The 19,090-nt window shown below is 55.9% G+C and overlaps 2 protein-coding genes across 5 annotated transcripts in view; both read left to right on the top strand.

Annotated features, from left to right (window-relative positions):
- Positions 1–7,694, top strand: part of SRRM4 (serine/arginine repetitive matrix 4) — a 42,246-nt gene extending 34,552 nt beyond the window's left edge. For 3 of the 4 annotated variants that reach the window (XM_038152588.1, XM_038152586.1, XM_038152585.1), the window contains 5 exons: positions 2,286–2,623; positions 4,223–4,435; positions 4,677–4,787; positions 5,850–5,990; positions 6,587–7,694. In XM_038152588.1, coding sequence (XP_038008516.1) covers positions 2,286–2,623; positions 4,223–4,435; positions 4,677–4,787; positions 5,850–5,990; positions 6,587–6,833 — 1,050 coding nt within the window. In that variant the 3' untranslated portion in view covers positions 6,834–7,694. The remainder of the gene's footprint in view (positions 1–2,285; positions 2,624–4,222; positions 4,436–4,676; positions 4,788–5,849; positions 5,991–6,586) is intronic. The other variant, XM_038152587.1, reaches the window with a different exon arrangement.
- A 6,990-nt stretch (positions 7,695–14,684) lies between these two features.
- Positions 14,685–18,322, top strand: HSPB8 (heat shock protein family B (small) member 8). Its single transcript, XM_038152903.1, has 3 exons — positions 14,685–15,544; positions 16,579–16,642; positions 17,558–18,322. Exons 1-3 carry the CDS (start codon positions 15,166–15,168, stop codon positions 17,715–17,717), a joined length of 603 nt encoding a protein of 200 aa, XP_038008831.1. The 5' UTR covers positions 14,685–15,165; the 3' UTR covers positions 17,718–18,322.
- The last annotated feature ends 768 nt before the right edge of the window (positions 18,323–19,090 follow it).

The following is a 19,090-nucleotide window of genomic DNA, read 5'->3' as shown; positions in this document are numbered from 1 at the left end:
AACCAATCCCTTATCCCAGAAGCAGTAATGCTTCTCTCCCTGGCAACACAGAAAGTACTTGGCGATCCTCCAGCTCCAGGTGTTTTCAGAGCAGGAGTGTTGTGGGCAGCCATCCTTGTGCAGACTCTGCTGAGAGCTGCTGTGGGTGTTGGTAGCTCTGCTCTGGTTTCAGTCACTGCTGGTTCAGCACCTGTGTCCGAGTCAGCTGTCCCTGTCCCAGTTAGCACCTTGAACTGGGTCAGGAGCAGCTCTCCCTGGGGACACAGATTGAATGCCACAGGCAGGAGCATGGATATGGAGGCACCATCTGATAGGATGAAGGAGATCCATGTGAAACATGACACAGGCTGAGTCTGCAGCCCCTCTGAGGATGAAAAAGTCATCCAATCCAGAGCTAAACTTTCCAAAGGGACTGGCCTGGTGCCTGCTGTGTGACAGTTGATCCAGGTCTCCTCTGCTGCCTGAGATAGCACCAGCATTGCAATGTGTTTTTTTGGCTCGGAAGGCCCCAGATTGGTGAGGGCATGGCCCAGGTCCCTGGTGTGGAGAGCATGGCATAGATGGGGGCACTGTGTGCCCTAGAGCGTGGCATGAGGACATGTGCATGTGTTTTGAGGGAGCTCCTTGTTGCTGGGAACATGTTTGGAGGACTGTCCTGAGTGGGGGGGAGCCAAACCTATGTGTCCACACTCTAAGAACCCTGCACCAAACCTCATGGGTGGGTTTGAGGAGAGTGGAGGCTCTGAGGGAAAGAGGAGAAGGCCACATGAGAGTGCATATGTGTGCACTGGGCCCTAATTCTCACCCCATTGCAAGGGTAGATGTTAGCACTAACACAGCCTCACTCCCAGTGCTGCCACATTCCCGAGCTGGCTCAGGTAAATGCCAGTGCAGTTAAAACTGAACTATAAAATACTGAAATTATGTAAATCCCCTTGGTGGTGCTCAGGGTCCCAGAGAATAGCCCTGCCCAGGTCAGTCTGTGTGAGTTTGGGGTCCTTGCTGGCCTTGTTGTGTTCAGCAACCCAGCCAGGGTGTGGCTGGACCCCCTTGCAGAGGCTGGCAGGAGCAGGGCTGCTGCCCCCTTCCCCACAGGTCTCAGATACACAGTGGGGATTCTTCTCCATTCTTCTGCTTCTTCCCTCACTGAGTTCCCTTTGTCATTTCCATACAACTCAGGGGGATTCAGTGCAAGCTGCAGCTTTCAGCACAAGCCATCAGCCTCCAGGAACGGGCTGGACTGGCTAATTTAAAGCAGAAGGAAACAAAAATGAATAAAAAGGGAGACAGTCGAGCAGACAAAAAGCAGTCGTGACATTTGCATAGAGGAGGCAGTAAACAGTTGGCAGTGTGGATTGAGGAGAGGGTTTATGTTTTTTTCATGTAATTTGAGACTCTAATGATGGACTTATGTTGCCCGCTCTTCCTTTTTTCTTACACCTTACCTACTAAAGGAGGAGTTCTTGATGGGTAAGTGGATGCTATCCGCAAGACACCAGGGAATTTATTAGAGGTCACTTGAGCGCATTAGCTATATCTTCTTCAGGGGGTAAAAAGCACACAAAGAAGTATCTATATACCTTTTATTTCCAAAGGGATTTTTCTTTTTTCCCTCACCCTCTTTTTTCCTTTTATTTTTTCTTTTTTTTTTTAATTTCAAAGTTACAAGCTCATTTATTTGCCAGTTTTTGCTTTGTACAGAAGCCCTTAATTTGATTTTATTTGGGTTTTTTGTTGCTTATTTTAGTGACATTGGTTCAGCCACTTTATTAGGGAAGCTTAAAAAAATTCACTCATCTAAGTTTTTGTTTCATTTTTGTTTTCTTTGCAAGGATTATGCACTTTTTTATATGTATATACCCCCTTTATTTTTCCTCCCCTCTTTAAGGTTAAATAAGGGCTTTGTTCTTCGTTACATTTTTTTTTATTTAATTAATTATTTTGATTCTTTGGTTGCCCACTTACTTTGTTGAACTCTTTTGTTTAACATGAACCGCATGCTGATACTCTTTGCATGATCTCTAAATCTTCCCGTTATTATAGCAGGGGGAAAATAAGTTTCTTCTTACTGTGGATTTCTTTTAGGGATATGTGCTTTTGTTTTCTTCTCCTTTCTTCTTTTTTTCTTTCTTTCTTACTTTGTTTCTTTTCTTTCCTTTTGTTTCAGTGCATCATGATGGTAAAATTTCTGGGTTTATTTGAAAAAATAAAAAAAGCAAAGTAAAACCAAAAACAACCCCCCCAAAAACTATTCAAACAATGCCAAATGGCTTTTTTGCTTTCAGATCTCTCAGTCAGGGTCTTCTGCTGACCTCTTTACCAAAACAGACAGCCCGCCTGGCAACCTAGCCAGCCAGAATGGAGAGTATCATGAATATGACTCAGGAAACGATACTTCCTCCCCTCCCTCCACTCAAACGAGCTCATCCAGGTCAAAGGACAGCCCGGAGAAAAGAAGTCTAGTCCATGATGGCTTTGGCCATGCCTTCTCGTCTGGGAAGCCCAAACTGGCCAACAGCGATAACAGCTCTGATTCAGGAAATTCCTTCACCAGTTGCTTTTCCCAGACCAAGGGAACAGCTTTGGAAAATCTGTCTCCAGATGCCCAGGGACAAGACCGAAGGTCAGTGATTACCAGTAGCTGCTGCAGGCAGCCCAGTACCTGGTACATTGTTGCTCTGTGTCTCCTGCCCGCTTGCCAGTTGCTGTGGTGAGCTGGCAGGGAGCTTTCTGTGCTCTGGAGGCAGGCAGGTACCAACCAGACCCACGGTCTTGCCAGTCTGGAGTCCAGAACTCAGCAAGGATCAGTACTGTAGCCTGAGGAGGAAGATAAAACCCAGCCATCACATCCCTGGACATTGCTTGTGTCAGTGCTTTGGCATTGCTGTGGCTCGTGCAGGGTTTGGGCCTGGGTCAGGCTGTGGTCGCAGCACATCCCTGCTCAGCTGGGCATGGCCATGTCAAAAAAAAGGCTCTGGCACAAATCAAAAAGTTTTCTGGGCACAATCTGAAAGGAGCATCTGGGGGTTGCCATGCTAATTCTCCCTCCCTGCCTACTGTGGGGAAGGGAAGCGGGGCTTGTTTCCACTAATATCATTATGGGCTGTTCTTTCATCCGTCCAATGAGCCAAATCCAGCGTGCCCCTTCCCAGCTCATCCAGCACAGCTCCAGGGTTACAAGATAGCATCTCCTGCCAGTGGGGAGCACAGGGGCAAGGACTTGGCTGGCTGCAGGATAACGCAGCAGCAGCTCTGCACTGGGGCCACAGGGCATCCAAGCACCACCCAGTGCCACAGGTCATCTTCAGGAGAGGGGAGTAGCTGCCAGCCTCCGTCACCAACTCCCATTCCTGGGTTTTTGCCAGGGGATGTTGGGAATGAGGGCACTGAAGCGTGGTGGCTGGTACCTAGGGCTGTGCTCAGGCAGCGGTTGTAGGGAGCTCTTCCAGCTCAGGCCCTGGGGTCCTAAAGGCTGAAAGTTAGAGCCAGGACATGGTTTGGAGCACTGAATGTGACAGGAGGGAGCCAGGGTAATAGGTTTTAGTAAGAACAAGTCTCATTTTTCAGTCAGAGGGTAAAATTTTAGGTCTGTCTGTACTTTTCACATGGTGACTCCAGTAACTCTGGAGGGATAACTCTGCCTTCACATGGGTGGAGCTGGGATTGCAGCTGGCCCTGGCTGCTGGGAAGCTGCCTGGCTGCTGGGCTCTGACCCAGTTCATTCCAGAGCACTTCTGGAAGAGGAGGAATTCACGCAGCACTGTCCAAAGGCAACAGGACATGCCTGCTCAGTGCCCACTCATGCTGCTCCAAGCTGGAGCACAGCCCTTGCCCTGCCATACTCTGCCTTTCCCCTGCTCCAGCACTTTTTACTTCACTCCCTGCCCAGGACCAGCACTGCTCGCTGGCCTGACCAGGCTCTGCCAGCCTGACACCTCTGATGTGTTTGGCATAGGGCTGATGAGCTGCTGCTTGTGCCGCCTGAGAGCTCTTCCACACCTCTTCTCCCTGGCAGAGCCCAGAGGGTGAGCTCTTGGATTCTGACCCACACACATGGGGTCTTCTGCAACAGCAGCCTGGGGAGCTGAGAGGTCCTTTTCACCTCCAGTTAGGGAATGGAAGGATGGGAATACTTACTTGCTGGAGCATGCTGCTCCCCTCAACCAGGGACCAGTCCTGGTTCAGCCACAGCTTCAAAAAGTGTCCAAATATATGTTCACAGAGCGTGCCTCCCCTCATGTCTCAGTTCCTCAGAGGAGAAGAAGCGAATCTTCCTCCCCTTGGCAGCCCCCAGCTCCCCGTGCAGGCCTGGCTCCCGCAGCAGGTCCTGCAGCAGCACGGGCCGATCCTCTGCCAGCTCCAGCCGCTCCCGCTCCTCGCACCAGAAGGCCTCGCCCAGCTCCTCCCGAAGCAGGTCCTGCTCCTCGGGAAAGAGGTAAGCTGGAACAGCTGCCGCTGTGACCCGGGGCAGTGTCTAGTTCTTGCCAGCCAGCAGGCTCCTTGCAGGGGGAGGTGTAAGGTTTGGGATCCACAAGGTTTGGGGTGAACTGGCCACGCAGAACTGGGCTGAGACGCTGGAGAACGGGACATCCCTTCCCCCTCATGATTTGGAGTAGTCTGGTACAGCCTCACCCTCCAGCATATTTAACTCTTTTATGTTTCCTTCCTGTCTCCAGGTCTTCCTCACGTTCCCCCAGCTATTCCTCCAAATCTTGCAAAAAAAGTCCTGGGAGTAGAAGTTCAAGGCCTCGCCGGAGCCCCAGTTACTCCCGCTACAGCCGTAGCAGGTGCGTACTCGTGTGGTATCTGCTGTCCACTTGTGTGGTACCTGGTGCCTCACACTTTCCCCTGCCTCCATCACTGTCATGCTGCTGTGAGTGGTGGGCAGAGCCTGAGGCTCCAGCTGGGTCTGCCCACACAGCCAGCAGCCCCTGCAGCAGGGCTGCAGCCCCTGTCAGACAGGGATCTGATTGCAGCAGGGAAAGACACTCTACTTTTGAGAGTCACAGCTCCGACAAAAATTGTCAGTCCTGGGGGAGGGCCCTTGCTGTGAGGGCAGATGCCAGATACCCTGAGGATGATACAGCCTTGCAGAGAGAAACGCAGTCCAGGCACCTCTACTCCCTCCACACACCATAGGAAACAGTCTCACTGTTCAACCCTAGAGATGCCTTTGGCAGGTTTTCTGGTAGCAGCACCTGTGCTGCTGTGAACATTTTACAACCTCAGAACCGTACATTGCCAGGGTCGATTCTTGCAGGCTTTGACAATCCCCGTGCTGGTGAGGAGAACAATTCCTGCATGCAGGGATCAGGCAGGCCCTTGACCTGCAGCATGTTGCTTTGCAGATGGCACTGAGCAGGGTGTATGAAATCAGCCACGCTGCACAGGAGGGCCTGTGCTGACGTGTATGGGAATTTAACAAAAGAGAAAACCATAGCAACACCGGCACTCCTTCTGGCGAGGCTTGTGGAGCCCTGCAGGGCTACCAGGCCCTCAGCTCACGTGGGGCCTGCTGGCAGGGCTGTTCCTCCCAGCTCCAGCAGCACAGCCAGCAAGAGCTAAATACAAACTGCACCCACAGACACAGGTCCCGGGAAGCCATCTTAGCGAGGCAGTGCAAAGCCACTGGATGACACTGCTGGAACCCCTGGATGCAGTTAGTGCTATCCAGTCTCTTTGTCCAGCTATGTGAGCTCTCAGGGGTGACACCACCAGAACACTTAGAGTTGTCCCTATTGGAGCTGAGGGTCCTCTGCTCATCTGTGCCTTCGTAGGTCGTTGCCTGTCCATCCCTGACCCACCCCCAAGCCCCTGCAGTGACAGTGCCCCTGCTGTGCCCTCCGCAGGGACCGCGAGCGGGAGCACAAGTACAGCTCTAGCGAGAAGGAGTCGCACCGGGAGCGGCAGCGGCGGCGCCGCTCCTATTCCCCCCTGAGGAAACGCCGGAGAGACTCTCCCAGCCACCTCGAAGCTCGGCGCATCACAAGGCAAGGGGATGCTGTCCCATCCTTGGGAGACAGGCTCAGCTGGCACTTCCCAGGGAGATGAGGGCTGTCCTTGGGTCCCAGCCCTTGCCAGAGGACATTTCTCCAGGAGACCGGGTTCCCTGAGCCTGATCAGCAGGCCCTTCCACCCCTCTAGAGCTTGGGGATTTCCAGCTGGAGGCAGGGGGAGGACGGAGAGGGTCTCAATTTACAATAGCTGAAGGAAAAAAAGAAGATGAAGTCAGAGCAGGGACTCAGGTACCAAGAGCATTCCCTCACAGGGTTTTTATTTCACCCTGCCCTGTGGTAGATGTCCCACAATGGAAAGGGCCAACTATTGACTCTGCCCTTCGTGCAGAGGGCTCTTTGGGACAACATCAAGTAGAGCCCAGCAGACTGAGTGGCTGGGATTGCCCCAGGGCTGTGGGGGTGGGTGGTTTGAATCCCAAGGCCCATCAGCTAGCTGATCTCTTTTTCCTTTTAAACAAACAAAATCACATTTTTGGGAGTGTTGTCCAGAGTGAACAGTCCTTTTTTGAGATTTTGGCAGTAAGTCTGTCCTTGTGCTGCTGGTAACCCGCATCTCTCTGTCCCCACAGTGCCCGCAAACGCCCCATCCCCTACTACCGTCCCAGCCCCTCCACCTCCAGCAGCGCCGGCAGCTATTCTTCCTGGTACAGCAGCTTCAGCCGCTCCCCGAGCCGCAGCCGCAGCTACTCCAGCTACCGGACGAGCCGGAGCCGAAGCTGGAGCAGCAGCCGGAGCTCGGGCCCCAGGAGCAGCCGCAGCAGGAGCAGGAGCAGGAGCTATGACTCAGGAGCCAGCTCCGACAGCCTGCGTCGTTAGGGAGTGCCACTGCTGGCTGACACCGGGTGCCGGCGTCACCGCCACATTCCTGGCATTCTCCGCTTCCTTCCCACCTACCTGGCCATCGATAGCAATCATCCCGATACTGATGTGGTGGCGTTGCCGGGTCCCCCTTCCCCGGTCCGGAGTAAGAGCCCTGGAGCGCCTGGTGCAGCTCCTCCGCCCCAGCGCAGAGCGAGTGGATCAGTCCCAGCTCCCCAGGCCAGGCTGGAAGAAGGGTCGGTGCTTTATGGAGGGTCTGTCATGACAGACCTGCTCCATCCTCCCCGATGCTTCCATCTCCTCATTGCCACTGGTCTCCAAAGCACTACCAGCAGGTCCAAAGGAAAGAACTCTGCTCCTTGCTCTTCTGACAAACCAGGAACCAACAGATTAACTTCTCTTGGAGAGACAGACCCAGCTGGGGAGGAGTTTGCTGTAAAGCTTCGGTGGGGGGTGGGGGGATAGGGAGGTGGGATGGCTGTCCACACCAAGGCAAATACCAGGTCATTTGGGTCTCTCCTCCAGAGCTGCTGCCCACTCTGCAGAGAAAATATTTATTTTTTGCCAGTCATCCAGTCCCTATAGAAGGCTAGAAATCCCTCCCGATGTACCTCCTGGGGGGGAAAAAAGGCTGTTTGCTCTTTCTCCTGCCCTTTCCTACCAGGTAGCAGCATCTTTTGCAGGGTTGTCTTATCCCCCCAGCACTGAATTGCTTGCAAACCACCTGCTGAGGTCTGAAGCAGACCTGGGGCTGGTGGGGTACAAGGCAGAGGGGAGGTGGTGCCATGCTGTGCTCCCAGGGGCCAGGCCATGCAGGGGAGACAGGGGCCGTGGGCTTCTCCTCCTGGAGGAAGCCTCAGACAGATAGCAGCTGTAGGGTGCAGTCAGAACACACAGGGTTAAAAGGGCTTTGCAAGAGCCAGGGGACCCCAATTCCTCTTCCTCAAGATATGCAGCAATTTGAGGCAGGATTCCAGGCAATCATTCCTCCTTGAGGCCCTCTGGCTGCCCTGGGGCAGGATCAGCAGCACAGTTGCAGGGCCAGTGCCAGGCTGCAGCAGGATGCACTGGTGTCCCAGTTTGTTACTGGGAGGCTGGAGCAGTGCAGGGGGATGGGAAGGGCCCCCCACTAATTGCCTGTTTTGCTAGGCAGCCACAGGCTGCCCTGGGCCCTGGGGTTTTGTCTCCCTGCCAGCCCAGCTGCCTGCGCAATTACTGTGTTTTGCCGGGTAACAAAGGCTTCTCTCAGCACAGGCTGAGCTGGTGCTGAGGAGTTTATTTCTCTTACAACACCTGGGTGCTTAGAGACGCTAATTTGGGCTTAAGACTTCCCTCCCTCCCTTTTTCCATCCCCTCCCCTTCCATCCTGCATGATTATTAACGAGTTTGGGCTTAATGAGTCAAGGAGGTGTGTGTTGTTTAAGTGTTACAGAAAAGGGCTGAGTGCAGCCACCATCTGCAGGAAGAGAGGGGCTAGAAAGGAATGCAACCCACCCCCCAGACCCCATCTACAGAATTACCTACAGGCCCCTGGCAGCTGGAAAAGGGACAAAGCAGCAAGGGGAGGAAGGCTGAGTGCCACGAGCTGCTTGGTGGAACTGGATGATCACCTCAGCAAGCCTATAAATCTGTTATCTGTTGGAAAGTACAGCAGTGCAGGCAGGGATTCCAGCTGGGTGGTACAGGAGGAAGTTTTATGTCAGTGACCTCTTTCCCAGGATCTTTCCTGGTGCTGGTCCCCCTTGTCCTGTGCCTTCAATGGCCAAAGCTCCCCTTTTCCCCAAACCCCCATCCCTCACCTTGCTTGCTGCAGGCAACGTGAGGATGAGGGGTCTGAGGCAGAGAGCTGGGCACTGGTATGGTTGGCGGCTTAGTGGGGATGGGTCCATCTCCTGGAAAGATCCTTTCTAGGATACAGACAGAAGTGCTCCTGGTAGGGCTCAGCAGATGCTCCAGGGCTGTGGTTGAGGGATCAAAGACAGGATGCCACTGCCTTCCCTCCTGTGCTGGCCCCAGCAGCGGCCCCTTGGCCACCTGCAGCGAACTCCCTCTCAAAAGGGCTGAAAACCTCATGCTTCTTCCCCAAAGAGTCTCTCCCAGTCTGATGCCGAAATGCCTCATCCTTCTGTTCCCTGGGAAGATCCAAAGGCAGTGATGGGAACCCAGACCTCCCCAGCTCTACCAGTGTTTCAGGAGCAGCCTCCTGCCCCTTGGCACCCCATAATGCACACACGGAGCTGCAGCAAGGAAGCAGCGAGCCCAAGATCCAAAACTAGGAAAGGAAAGAAGAGGGGCTTTGTGCAACTGGTGTAAGTACCAGACTCACACCGACTGGAGTCCTTGCGGCTGGGGATGGATGATGGAAGCACCACACCGGGGTTGGCAGCATCCACCTTGTGTGGGTCAGGAGATGACCCCAAGGGCTGTGTGGGGCAGCTCCTGCACTTGTCCAGCTGATCCTTCCATCAAGGACTGCCTCTGCCTGTACAGTCCATGGCAGCTAAATGCTCCTGGGGTTTCCCAAGCAGACTTGCATTGGAGTAAACCTGTCTAAATTATTTATTTATTTATTTATTTATTATTATTATTTATTTATTATTATTATTCTATTTTTAATTGTATGTCAGAATGGACCAGTTGTTTTGGGTTTTTTTTCTAACGTTAAGTTATTTTTGGATCTGTTTGTTTGTTCAAATGTATCCATGCCGCTGGTCTCGTGTAAAGGTTTACAGCTGTGGCCCCTCTCAGTGAGGTGGCCAGAGGAGTGACAGTCACTCGTGCTGCCACCGTGTCCCTCCGCGCTCTCCGGCGCAGTGCGGAGAGCCCGGGACGGACGAAGGGACGCAGGGCAGAGCTGCGCGCGTTTTCACGTCGGGATCTCGGGTTTCTCGTTAGATTTGCGCAGGAATGTGATGGGTGTGACCGCAGAAACGGGTCTAGGACGCGTCGGAGGTGACGGCGAGGGTCTGCTGGCCGGCCGAGCGCGCGGTGTTGGCAGTGCCACCAGCGAAGTGTCGCCTGCGCGCGCGCCGGCCGGGTGCCAGCTGGCCCCGCGCTGTTTGCCTTGGCTCCGCCGCCAGCGCGCAACTCGAAACCCGCTGCTCCGCGCAGCCACCGCCGCTCTCCCTGGGAGGATGCCTCGCCAGTGCTCCCCTGCCGTGTGTTTATCCCTGCGCTCTGACCCACCCATGGGAAAACAAAAGAGATGAGACTGTGAGAAAGCGATCCCTGCGGAAGGTCCTTGCAAAATCCAGCCTCTGGTGACGGATCTGATCAAGGCTGTGTGTGTATGTGTGTATGTGCACATGTGCATATACATGTGAGTTTCCCTCGGTGTTATTTATTTTTTAACTTATTTAATATTTTTAGTACAAGCTTTAGTACACCCTTCCTGTTAGTGGACAGATGGGGTTTCTGTGGGTTTGTGTGAAGCTGTGAGTTTTTTCTGTCTCTGTGCCTTTTGCCAGTGCTTTTTAAAATGTTTTAAAATTGTTTCTCTTATTCACCTCTTTTATGGATTTTTGCTCTGCATCCGACATCTCAGATTGCTGCAGGTGCTGTCTGCAAAGAGCAGGTTCATCTGGAGGAAAGGCAGCTTGGTGTTGGTGAATCGCTGCTGTGGTCAGACACACAAGGGGTGTTCGGGGCTAGCCACAACATCAGGATAATATCTGGGCTGGTTTTTGGGAGCCCTGTCTCACACTCAAAGGCTCTTTCCCAGCCATGATTTTGAATCATCCCCTGCTGCCTTTCCCTGGGACAGCACATGTCACAGCACTCACTCCCAAATGTCTCCTTGACCCTGGAGCCATCAACTCTCCCCATTCACTGGACCGCCTTGGCTCTCGGTTTGTCCCCCCAAGGGAGGCTTGTCCCACCTCTCCCAGCCCCGTGCTCCAGAAAATCCAGCGCCATTTCTGCAGTTTTGCTGGGAAGCAAAGATAAGGGATGTTTCAAAGCACTGTTCTGTTCTTTCTTCATCGGTTGCAGCATTCGGCTGAGCTTTGTTTCATGTAAACTGCAATTTTCTCAATGTTTTTGTTGTTTGGGGGACTGAGTTTGTACCAAACTTGTCTGCAACAGCCAATCACTGTTATTGTGCTATGCATTGTACATATATTGAACAGGCTGAGAGGACTTGGCCTCTATTTAATATTTATTTCTTCTATTTATTGAGCATTACTTTAAAAAAAGGTATTTTGGGCCATGCTGTTGAGTCCATGAAGGCAGGAGCCTTTGAAGTGTTGCCAGATATGTTGGAGAGAGGAAGGCAGATTTGGCTCATTTGGACCTCACCACCAATATTTAGAGAGGAACCTCATTGTGATGGAGATGGTCAAGGCAGGGGAAAACTCTCCATTTCCTTGAACCAGCTTCTGTTGACAAATCACAACCCCCTGGAAAACAGTGGGAAGTTCAGAGGTGACAGGCCAGCTCTGGTGGAGGAATAACCTTGCTCCTCTTCCTCTGCCGTGTGGCATAGGGCTGCCATCACCAAAAATCCCTGGAGTTCTCTGATCTCCCACTGCTGGTCCCCTCTTCCCTCTGGGGGTTGGGAAGCCTGACCCTTGTCACCCTTTGCATCAGTGATGAGGAAGGGAATAGGATTGAAGTGACTGGCCATGGTCTCTACCAGGAATCAAGGATGTCCACCCTGCCCCATCCTGAGCCCCCCAAAGCTGTGTCCTGCTTTGCCCCCTTCCCCAGGCTTTGTGCCAGTAGCTTTTCCCTGATGTGAGCTCAGTAGCTAGCACGAGCAGAGCTTGCTGCAGGCATCCTCCCCCAGCTTTGAGAAGAGCATGAGAAGTGCTAAAAATCCCACCCTGCCCCAGCGTCACTCCACCAAGGCCACAGCCACTGCTCTGCTCGCCTGGGGGGAGGTGTTTGTGCTCAGGGGCAGAGCTGCCTGTGCTGGGGCAGTGTGGACACAGCTCCAGTGCCAGGCAGCGAGTGCCAGCGCTGGGCTGTCTCCACAGAGCTGGCCCAGAGCTGCTGGGTGCTCAGCCTCGGGCTCCCGGGGTATTGGTTTGAGAAAGGCACCTGATCCTGCCCCTAAGGGAAGACTTTGCCCTTTAGTGTCCAGTGGGGTTTTATTACCTCTTCACCTGAAAATAAATAATTCTCATCACTTTGCTGCTACCCGGCAGTTTGGACATGACTGGGAAGGTCTCCAAAGCAACAGTATCATGGTCAAGAACCCCAGCTTTTGGGCTGTTGCCTAGAGAACAACACCCTCACCTGCCCAGGGCAGCTCTGCACCTTTGAAACCCGGGGAATGAGCAGAAGATGTAGAACAAAAGCCCAGATGTGAGAAAAGCCACGAGGGAAATGGTGCCTCTGTTCTCTGCCTGTTGGTTGATTCCACCCCCAACGACACCGGCACATCCATTTGTTTGAGTTCACTGTAAAGCTCCCCTTGCTCTCCATCCACATGTGTTCTGTATCCTTTAGTCTTCCTGGCTGTTTGAGTTGTTAGCCTGGTTAGAAAAAGGTTCCAATAAAGGTTCGGACAGTATTTCCCTTGCATCATGTTCCTTTTGGATACCAGTCCGTGTGGTGGGATATTTTGGGTTGTTTCAGCTGCTCTGCAGGGAAGGGCATGTGCCTCCACTCCCAGCTGCTGAGGACTGGCTCCTCAGGGCACTGACTGAAGCAAAAAAAAAAGAAGTTGTGGGCTAGTATTTCTGGCAGCTCTCCTTTCCCTGCTGGGCCAGGCTCCTGCTGCCCTTTCCCAGGCCCTTTGGATCCCCCCACCCTGTTCAGGCACTGAGTCCAAGCCAGAAATGCATCCATCTCTCCCTGGAGATCTCACTGGGCTCACCAGTGCTCTCCTCGGGGCTATGCCCTTCCTTTCCTGCACAGCCCTTGCTCCAAGCCCTGCACAGAGTTCCCATGCACAGGGTCCTGCCATTGTCACCTTCTCAGCAGCGGCCAGGAGCAGTGGGGACTCTCCAGCATCCTGGAAGTCCCCCAGGGGAGCAGCAGCACATGGGCACATGTCCCCATGCTTCTCAGCAGGGCTCAGATGGGCACCCAGGAAAGATCTGGATGTGGCACAGGTGGATCATGGGGACATGGGGCAGCATCCCCAGGTCACCTGGAGGAGAAGGGGGGCTGCAAGGGCTCTTCATGCTTCCCAGAGCTGATGTCGTGGGGTGGCTCAGTGGTGGGAGGCAACCGGGAGTATTGGAATGACAACAGGAGCTAAATTGGGAGGCGCAGAGAGGGTGAGAGCAGGAGGGAGGAGGGGACGTGTGACTAATGGGGATGAACAAGGCGACAGAAAGAATTCCTGGCTGGGGAGGGAGGATGGCCTGGAGTGATATGGGAAATGTGGGATGGGGGATGTTATGAGGCTCCTGGAAACACGGCAGGATCGTGGGACTGCCTGAAACCTCCTCAGGGCTTGTCCCTGTGGCCCCATGCGCTGCTGTTCACCCAAGGAGGTGGCAGGGCTGCGTGCTGGGGTGAGCCTGCTCCCCAGCCAAGCTGAGATATGCCCAGCTGACCTCAGGCTGTGTGTGACAGTGACCCCCAGGACTGTCACCCACGGGCACCAGGAGCCCCCAGGCAGGCAGAGGCAGCTGGGCAGGACAAGGGAATGGAGGGGGATGCTCAGTCCCTCCACCAGCAACTGCCTCCCGCACAGCTGGCACCTGAGACCTCCTTGGGCACCTCCAGGCATCCCTTCGGACCCCGGGGAGACCCCTGTGATGCCCAGGTGTCTCCGTGCTCAGGGGGCAGCCCTGCCCTAGCCAAGGAAAAGCGATGCTGCCGTGATTAATGCCATGGAGTGACCAGCGGCTGCATCTCTGCACGGCCTGTGCTGCATTAAAGCCTTTCTGCTGCAATTACTTCCACAGAGTCCATTAGAAAAATTGCAGATGCTGGAGAGAAGGAGCATGATGCAGAGCCAGGATGCGGCATGAGGAAGTGGCTCCGTCGCCAACGTCACCCTCATTGATGACATCCCATCCTCCGGCACGGCCCGCTGCCCACCGGAGCCGTGCCCGGATCGCCTCCACGGGGACCCCGTCCCTGCCAGCCCTACCCCCGCCTGTGGCCGGGCTCGGGGCCGTGTCTCCCGGGTGGATGCTCGCTGGGAGCTCCCCCTCCGGTGGTGCTGCCGCGCCCCTTCCCGCAGCTCGCAGCCCGCTCCCGCCGCTGCCCTGTAATTACCGGCCCGGCGGCGGCTGTGATTAACGCCTCGCCCTGCCCGCACCGCCATTGCGGCAGGGCCGGGGCATGCGGCGGGGCCGGCAGGAGGAGGAGGAGGAGGCGGCAGGTGCTGAGGCACCGTGAGCGCCCTGTTGCTGCCCGGGGTCCGTCTCCTTCCTGCAGTTAGGGGATGCTTCTCCGGGCCCAGCTGGTGCAGATGGCCAAAGAAGCAGTGCTGGAGAGCTCATCCTGTGCCCCTGCCCCACACACCCACCCCTGGGGTCCTGCTGCTCGGGGGGTGCCAGCAGTGACCCATTTCCCGGCACAGCGGTGCTCGGTGCCGTGGGGACACGTGGCTTTACAGTGAGGGGAGCAGCTTGCTCAGCCCCACCACGGTATTTTTAACAGGTGACACGGGGCTGAAAGCAGCCAGCCCTGAGTGAGCTTAGGGGCTATTTTGGGCGGGCAGAGCAGCAGGAGGGGGCGGCAGGGGCTGGGGCAGCTGCCGAAGCACCGTGGCCCCGTAGCAGCCGGGATCCTCGGGCCAGCAGGAGAGGTCAGCTGCCACTGCCCAAATTCTCCACGGCTGTTTCATCCTCTCCAAAATACTCGGCTGACAGGGCAGGACTTGCAAAACACACACCCCCCTCCTCCGAAATCCATATAAATAGTACTCGCCCAGCGGCTGGAAGGTTAGAGAAGTTTCTGGGCTCCAGGCTCAGGCATTTATTGCAGCTCCCACCCAGGAGCAGCAGGGAAAGTTGCACATAAAGTGCTGAAGAGTGAGAAGTGAAAGAGCAGCTTTTTAATCTCAGGATATTTGGGTTTATTATTTTTTTTTTCTCTCTCCTGACAAGAAGTTTTATTTTCCTCTCCCCAGTCCTGGGATCGCAGCCAGACAGGAAGCGTTTTCTCGCGGCCAGAGAGCTCCCTCCGTCCTTCCTGCGCTCCTCCAGCTCCCGGTGATTCAGCCTGAATTGATTTTCTCATCGTCCTTCACCTGGTGTCGAGAAGGAGGGACCGTCCCCGCGCACCCGCGTCCCACCCGGGGTGGATGCGTCTCCTCCGGGACAGGCTCCCGGGGGAAGTTTGCAGCCAGGAGCAGGCACACAGAGGCTGAGGCTCCGCGTGAGAGCCCCGGGGACGCGCTCAGACCCCTCCGAAGGAAGCCATGGCCGACAGCCAGATGCCCTTCTCCTGCCATTATCCCGGCAGGCGCAGCCTCCGCGACCCTTTCCGGGAGCCCGGCCTGACCTCGCGCCTGCTGGATGATGACTTCGGCTTGTCGCCCTTTCCCGGGGATCTGACGGCGGACTGGCCCGACTGGGCTCGGCCCCGGCTCACCACCACCTGGCCGGGCCCCCTGCGCGCCGGCCTCGGCCGCACGCCCCCCATGGCCCCTGCCTACGGCGCCCACTTCGGGGGGTACCCCGAGAGCCGCAGCCCCGCGCCCTTCCCCCGCGAGCCCTGGAAGGTGTGTGTCAACGTGCACAGCTTCAAACCCGAGGAGCTGACGGTCAAAACCAAGGATGGCTACGTCGAGGTGTCAGGTGAGAGCCAAGGCACCGGGGAGGTGGTACTGCCAGCTCACGGAACTGCTGCAAAATGCCAGAATCGTCTTTATTTTAACGTGGTGGCAGAACTCCCCGCTTGGGAGCGGGGGAGGGCTACAGCAGGGCTTCGGGGCATCTCCAGAGGCAGTTTGGATGTCACAGGGGGATTTGGATCATAAGCCATGGTGGTTTGCTGCCAAAATGAGAAAGGACACGTGTCCTTTGGGGTAAATCTTCCTGCTTTCTGCCCTGGCTGGCAGCACCCTGCAGCGAGCAGCCAAGAGGGGCCCCAGCTCTGCTCGGTTAATTATAGCCAGGGTGAGATCGGCACGGAGGGAGATTCCCTTTAAAGGGGCCGAGGGAGAGGCTGGGAGGAGAGGAGCAGCTGCTCACAGCCCCCAGCCCAGCCTGGCTGAGTCAGCCAGAAACACGTCCCTGAAAAGTCAATTAATGTCGGGAACAGTGGGTGTGGGGTCCAGCACTTTTGGGGTGCCCACGACTGCCCTCAGTGTCCTGTCAGCCTGGCACTGACATTCCCTTTGTTGCTGGGTCCTCCGGGCTGGGATCACCAGGGAGGGCTGGGGTCTGCCACCTAACACAGCTCTGAGTGTTTGTTTGCAGCTCACTGCAACAGGGGGGGAAAGCCACAGGTCAGAGGGGTCCAGGCAGCCTGTGGCTGATGCTCCAGGTACAGGGCCCCCCAGCCTGACAGAGGGGTGGAAAGGAGCCCATCCTGGGGAGCGAGGCCAAGGGGCATGCTGCCACCTACAATGGTTTTATTATTTGTTTTCTTAAGCCCCAGCTCTCAGCAGCCTGTGAGACCCCAGTTTTCCACTGGAAATGTGGCTGTGCTGTGTCTAGCATCTCCTTCCCCACATGAAGAGGCTTCCTGAGCTCTCCCCAGAGAAAAAATTTGCACTGGGGCAGGGAAACAGCTGCTCAGAAAACTTTCCTGTTGGGTTTAGTTGTTTGTTGGGGAAAAAATAATCTCCTGGTAAGGTGCTGATGTGGGGTGCTGGTCTTCCCTGCAGGCAAACACGAGGAGCAGCAGGTGGAAGGAGGGATCGTCTCCAAGAACTTCACCAAGAAAATCCAGTAGGTACCGGTCGGCCCAGCCGAGCTCTGCCAGTCCCCGTGCCCCAGCTCACACACGCAGGGACCCTTTCCACCCCAAAATCTGCCCTTCTGCAGTACGTGCCGGGCCGGGTCACAGAGCGATTTCCCAAGGGAAAGGAAGGAGGACGAGACCTTTTTTGAAGTGCTCTGTCGGTCTCCTGCACGCCCCGGGCTGCGTCTGGGGCCGCCCGAGGCCGGGGACAGGAGGGGCGCGGGGAGGAGGCGTCCCCGGGAGCAGCGGGCACGGCGGGCGGGCTCCGCCGCCAGCCCCGGAGCGCATCCCTGCATCTCCCCGCATCTCCATGATGTCAGTGAGATCGCTATCGCGGTGACTCACCCGTGGCTCGCTTTGGCAACAACAACCGCAAAGGCGAGCCCCGGCCGATGTGGGGGGCAGATCCCACCCGCGGGGCTCGCACGGTTAACAGGGAAAAGCATCAAAGCCCAGGGCATGGGAAGGGTTTCCTCGACTGGCAGCAACTCGGCTTTGCTTTTCCACCCTGAAGGAGCCCTGCGCATCCCACGGGAACGCTGGGGCGAGCCCCGCTCGCTCCTGCTGGGCGCTCGGGCTCCTTTTACGGGCAAGGCTGGCGGCTGACGCGGGCTGCGCCGCGGCCGGGATTCACTCCCGCTCCGCGCGGCGCTGACATCCCGTCAAACACATCTGCCGGGGAGATTAAACAGAGCTCCCACGGGGGCCAGGCCGGGCCTGGAGCCCGCTCGAAATATCCCCCGCACATTCCCAGGCGCTCCAGTAATAACAGAGGCTTTGCCGGGGCGCCGGGGCTGCCGCCTCGGCACCGCCGGTTCCCCGCCTCGGCTGGGAGTCCGAGGGTCGGGATGCCCCGGACGTGCAGCATCCTAACCCACGGCGTCTTTCCTGCCCCCTCGCAGGCTGCCCTACGAGGTGGATCCCATCACGGTGTTCGCCTCCTTGTCCCCGGAGGGGCTGCTGATCATCGAGGCGCCCCAGATCCCCCCCTACCAGCAGTACGGCGAGGGCAGCAGCGGCAGCGAGATCCCCGTCGAGAGCCAGGAGGCCACCTGCACCTGAGCGGCCACCCGCGGCCCTCCGCGCCCCGGCACCCCTGTCCCTTGTCCCCTTCCCCCGCTCCCCGGTCTCCTGCGGCGCGGTGTCCTGACAGCCTCGGGCAAGGGTGACGGGTGCCGCTCGCAGGGATGGCAGCACCCGCCACCCCAGCTGAGAGCCGGGGCACACACCGGGCGCCAGGCCACCGCCCCTGAGGGCTTCTAGCAGTCTGAGGTGCCGGTAGAGATTTTGTGCCCACGGGGCCAAGCAGAAAGGATGCTCCTCTTTATGGTTATTGTTTGTTCTGAGTCGCTCAGATGGGATATTTATAACAATAGCAAAAAAGGGCCTGTTTTTTTCTTTAAAATTGACACGGAAACCTATAGCTCTGTGTCTTTCCTCCTCCATGAGTTTTTTGGTTTTTTTTTTAAACTACATCTCTGCAAAGGACATATGTCCAGCGGCGGAGCTTGATGGCGTGGCCTCCATCCTGAGAAACCGTCTGCGTGCTTTGAACGTTGGTTTGGGGTTTTGGTGTTGGTTTGTTTTTGTTTTTTTTCCTTATTTCCAAAGAGAATTTGTGCTTTTACTTGTCAGACCTGAGGAATAAAACCCAGTTGATGTTCTTAGCCTCCGCTTCTCTCGGCTGAGCAGGTGGGGTGGGTGTAGGGCTGCGGGAGGGTGGTGGGGATGAGGGGAATGTCACCATATGCCACCTCCCAGCTTGGCACAGGTCATCCCCGTGAAGGCAAGGGCAAGAGAGATGTGTGGGATGCCTGCACCAATGGGGGAATTCCAAGTCCCAGCTAACACTGTGCTGGGGAGACATGGGGCCTCCTGGCAAGGGCCATGGGCTCATACTGGTCTTAGCCCCTCAGGGGGTTGAAAATGTTCTTCTTGCATGGGGATGCTAAACCAGGCTGTGAGTCGGGAAAGTTGGGTTTGCTCCATCCCCACTTCCATCTCACCATGCCAGTACCCCGCCTGCAGCTGCACAGGGAAGCGCTTCCCAGTGGAATGGCAAATGGTTTCTTCTGGGTTAGGGCATAGCCTTAAAGCCATTCCCAGGGACAAAGCCCATTTGCTAACCCACTGCAGTGCCTGGGCTTAGCAAAGCCGAGCTGCCAGTGAGAGGCAGGAAATTTTCCATCAATTTGTGCAGCACCTGAGCCAGGCACCCAGTTTTCCATGTCACCAGGACCTCAGAGTTAAAAATACAGCCTCACGTGTTTGCTCTGGCTCATTTGGGAGGTGGTTACCAACAACACCCACCATGTGCTGCAAACCCTGGCCCAGCACTGCGTGCCATGAAGGTACCCACGTTCCAGGTGGTGAAGGGGAGCCTGGGCACTCTCACCCAGTAGTGCAGATTGTATTTAACTTCCAGCAGTTGTTCC

Source organism: Motacilla alba, chromosome 15 (assembly GCF_015832195.1).
Source record: "Motacilla alba alba isolate MOTALB_02 chromosome 15, Motacilla_alba_V1.0_pri, whole genome shotgun sequence".
Lineage (NCBI taxonomy): Eukaryota > Metazoa > Chordata > Aves > Passeriformes > Motacillidae > Motacilla > Motacilla alba.
The sequence above is the reverse complement of the archived record's forward strand: the minus strand, read 5'-3'. Positions and strand labels throughout refer to the sequence as shown.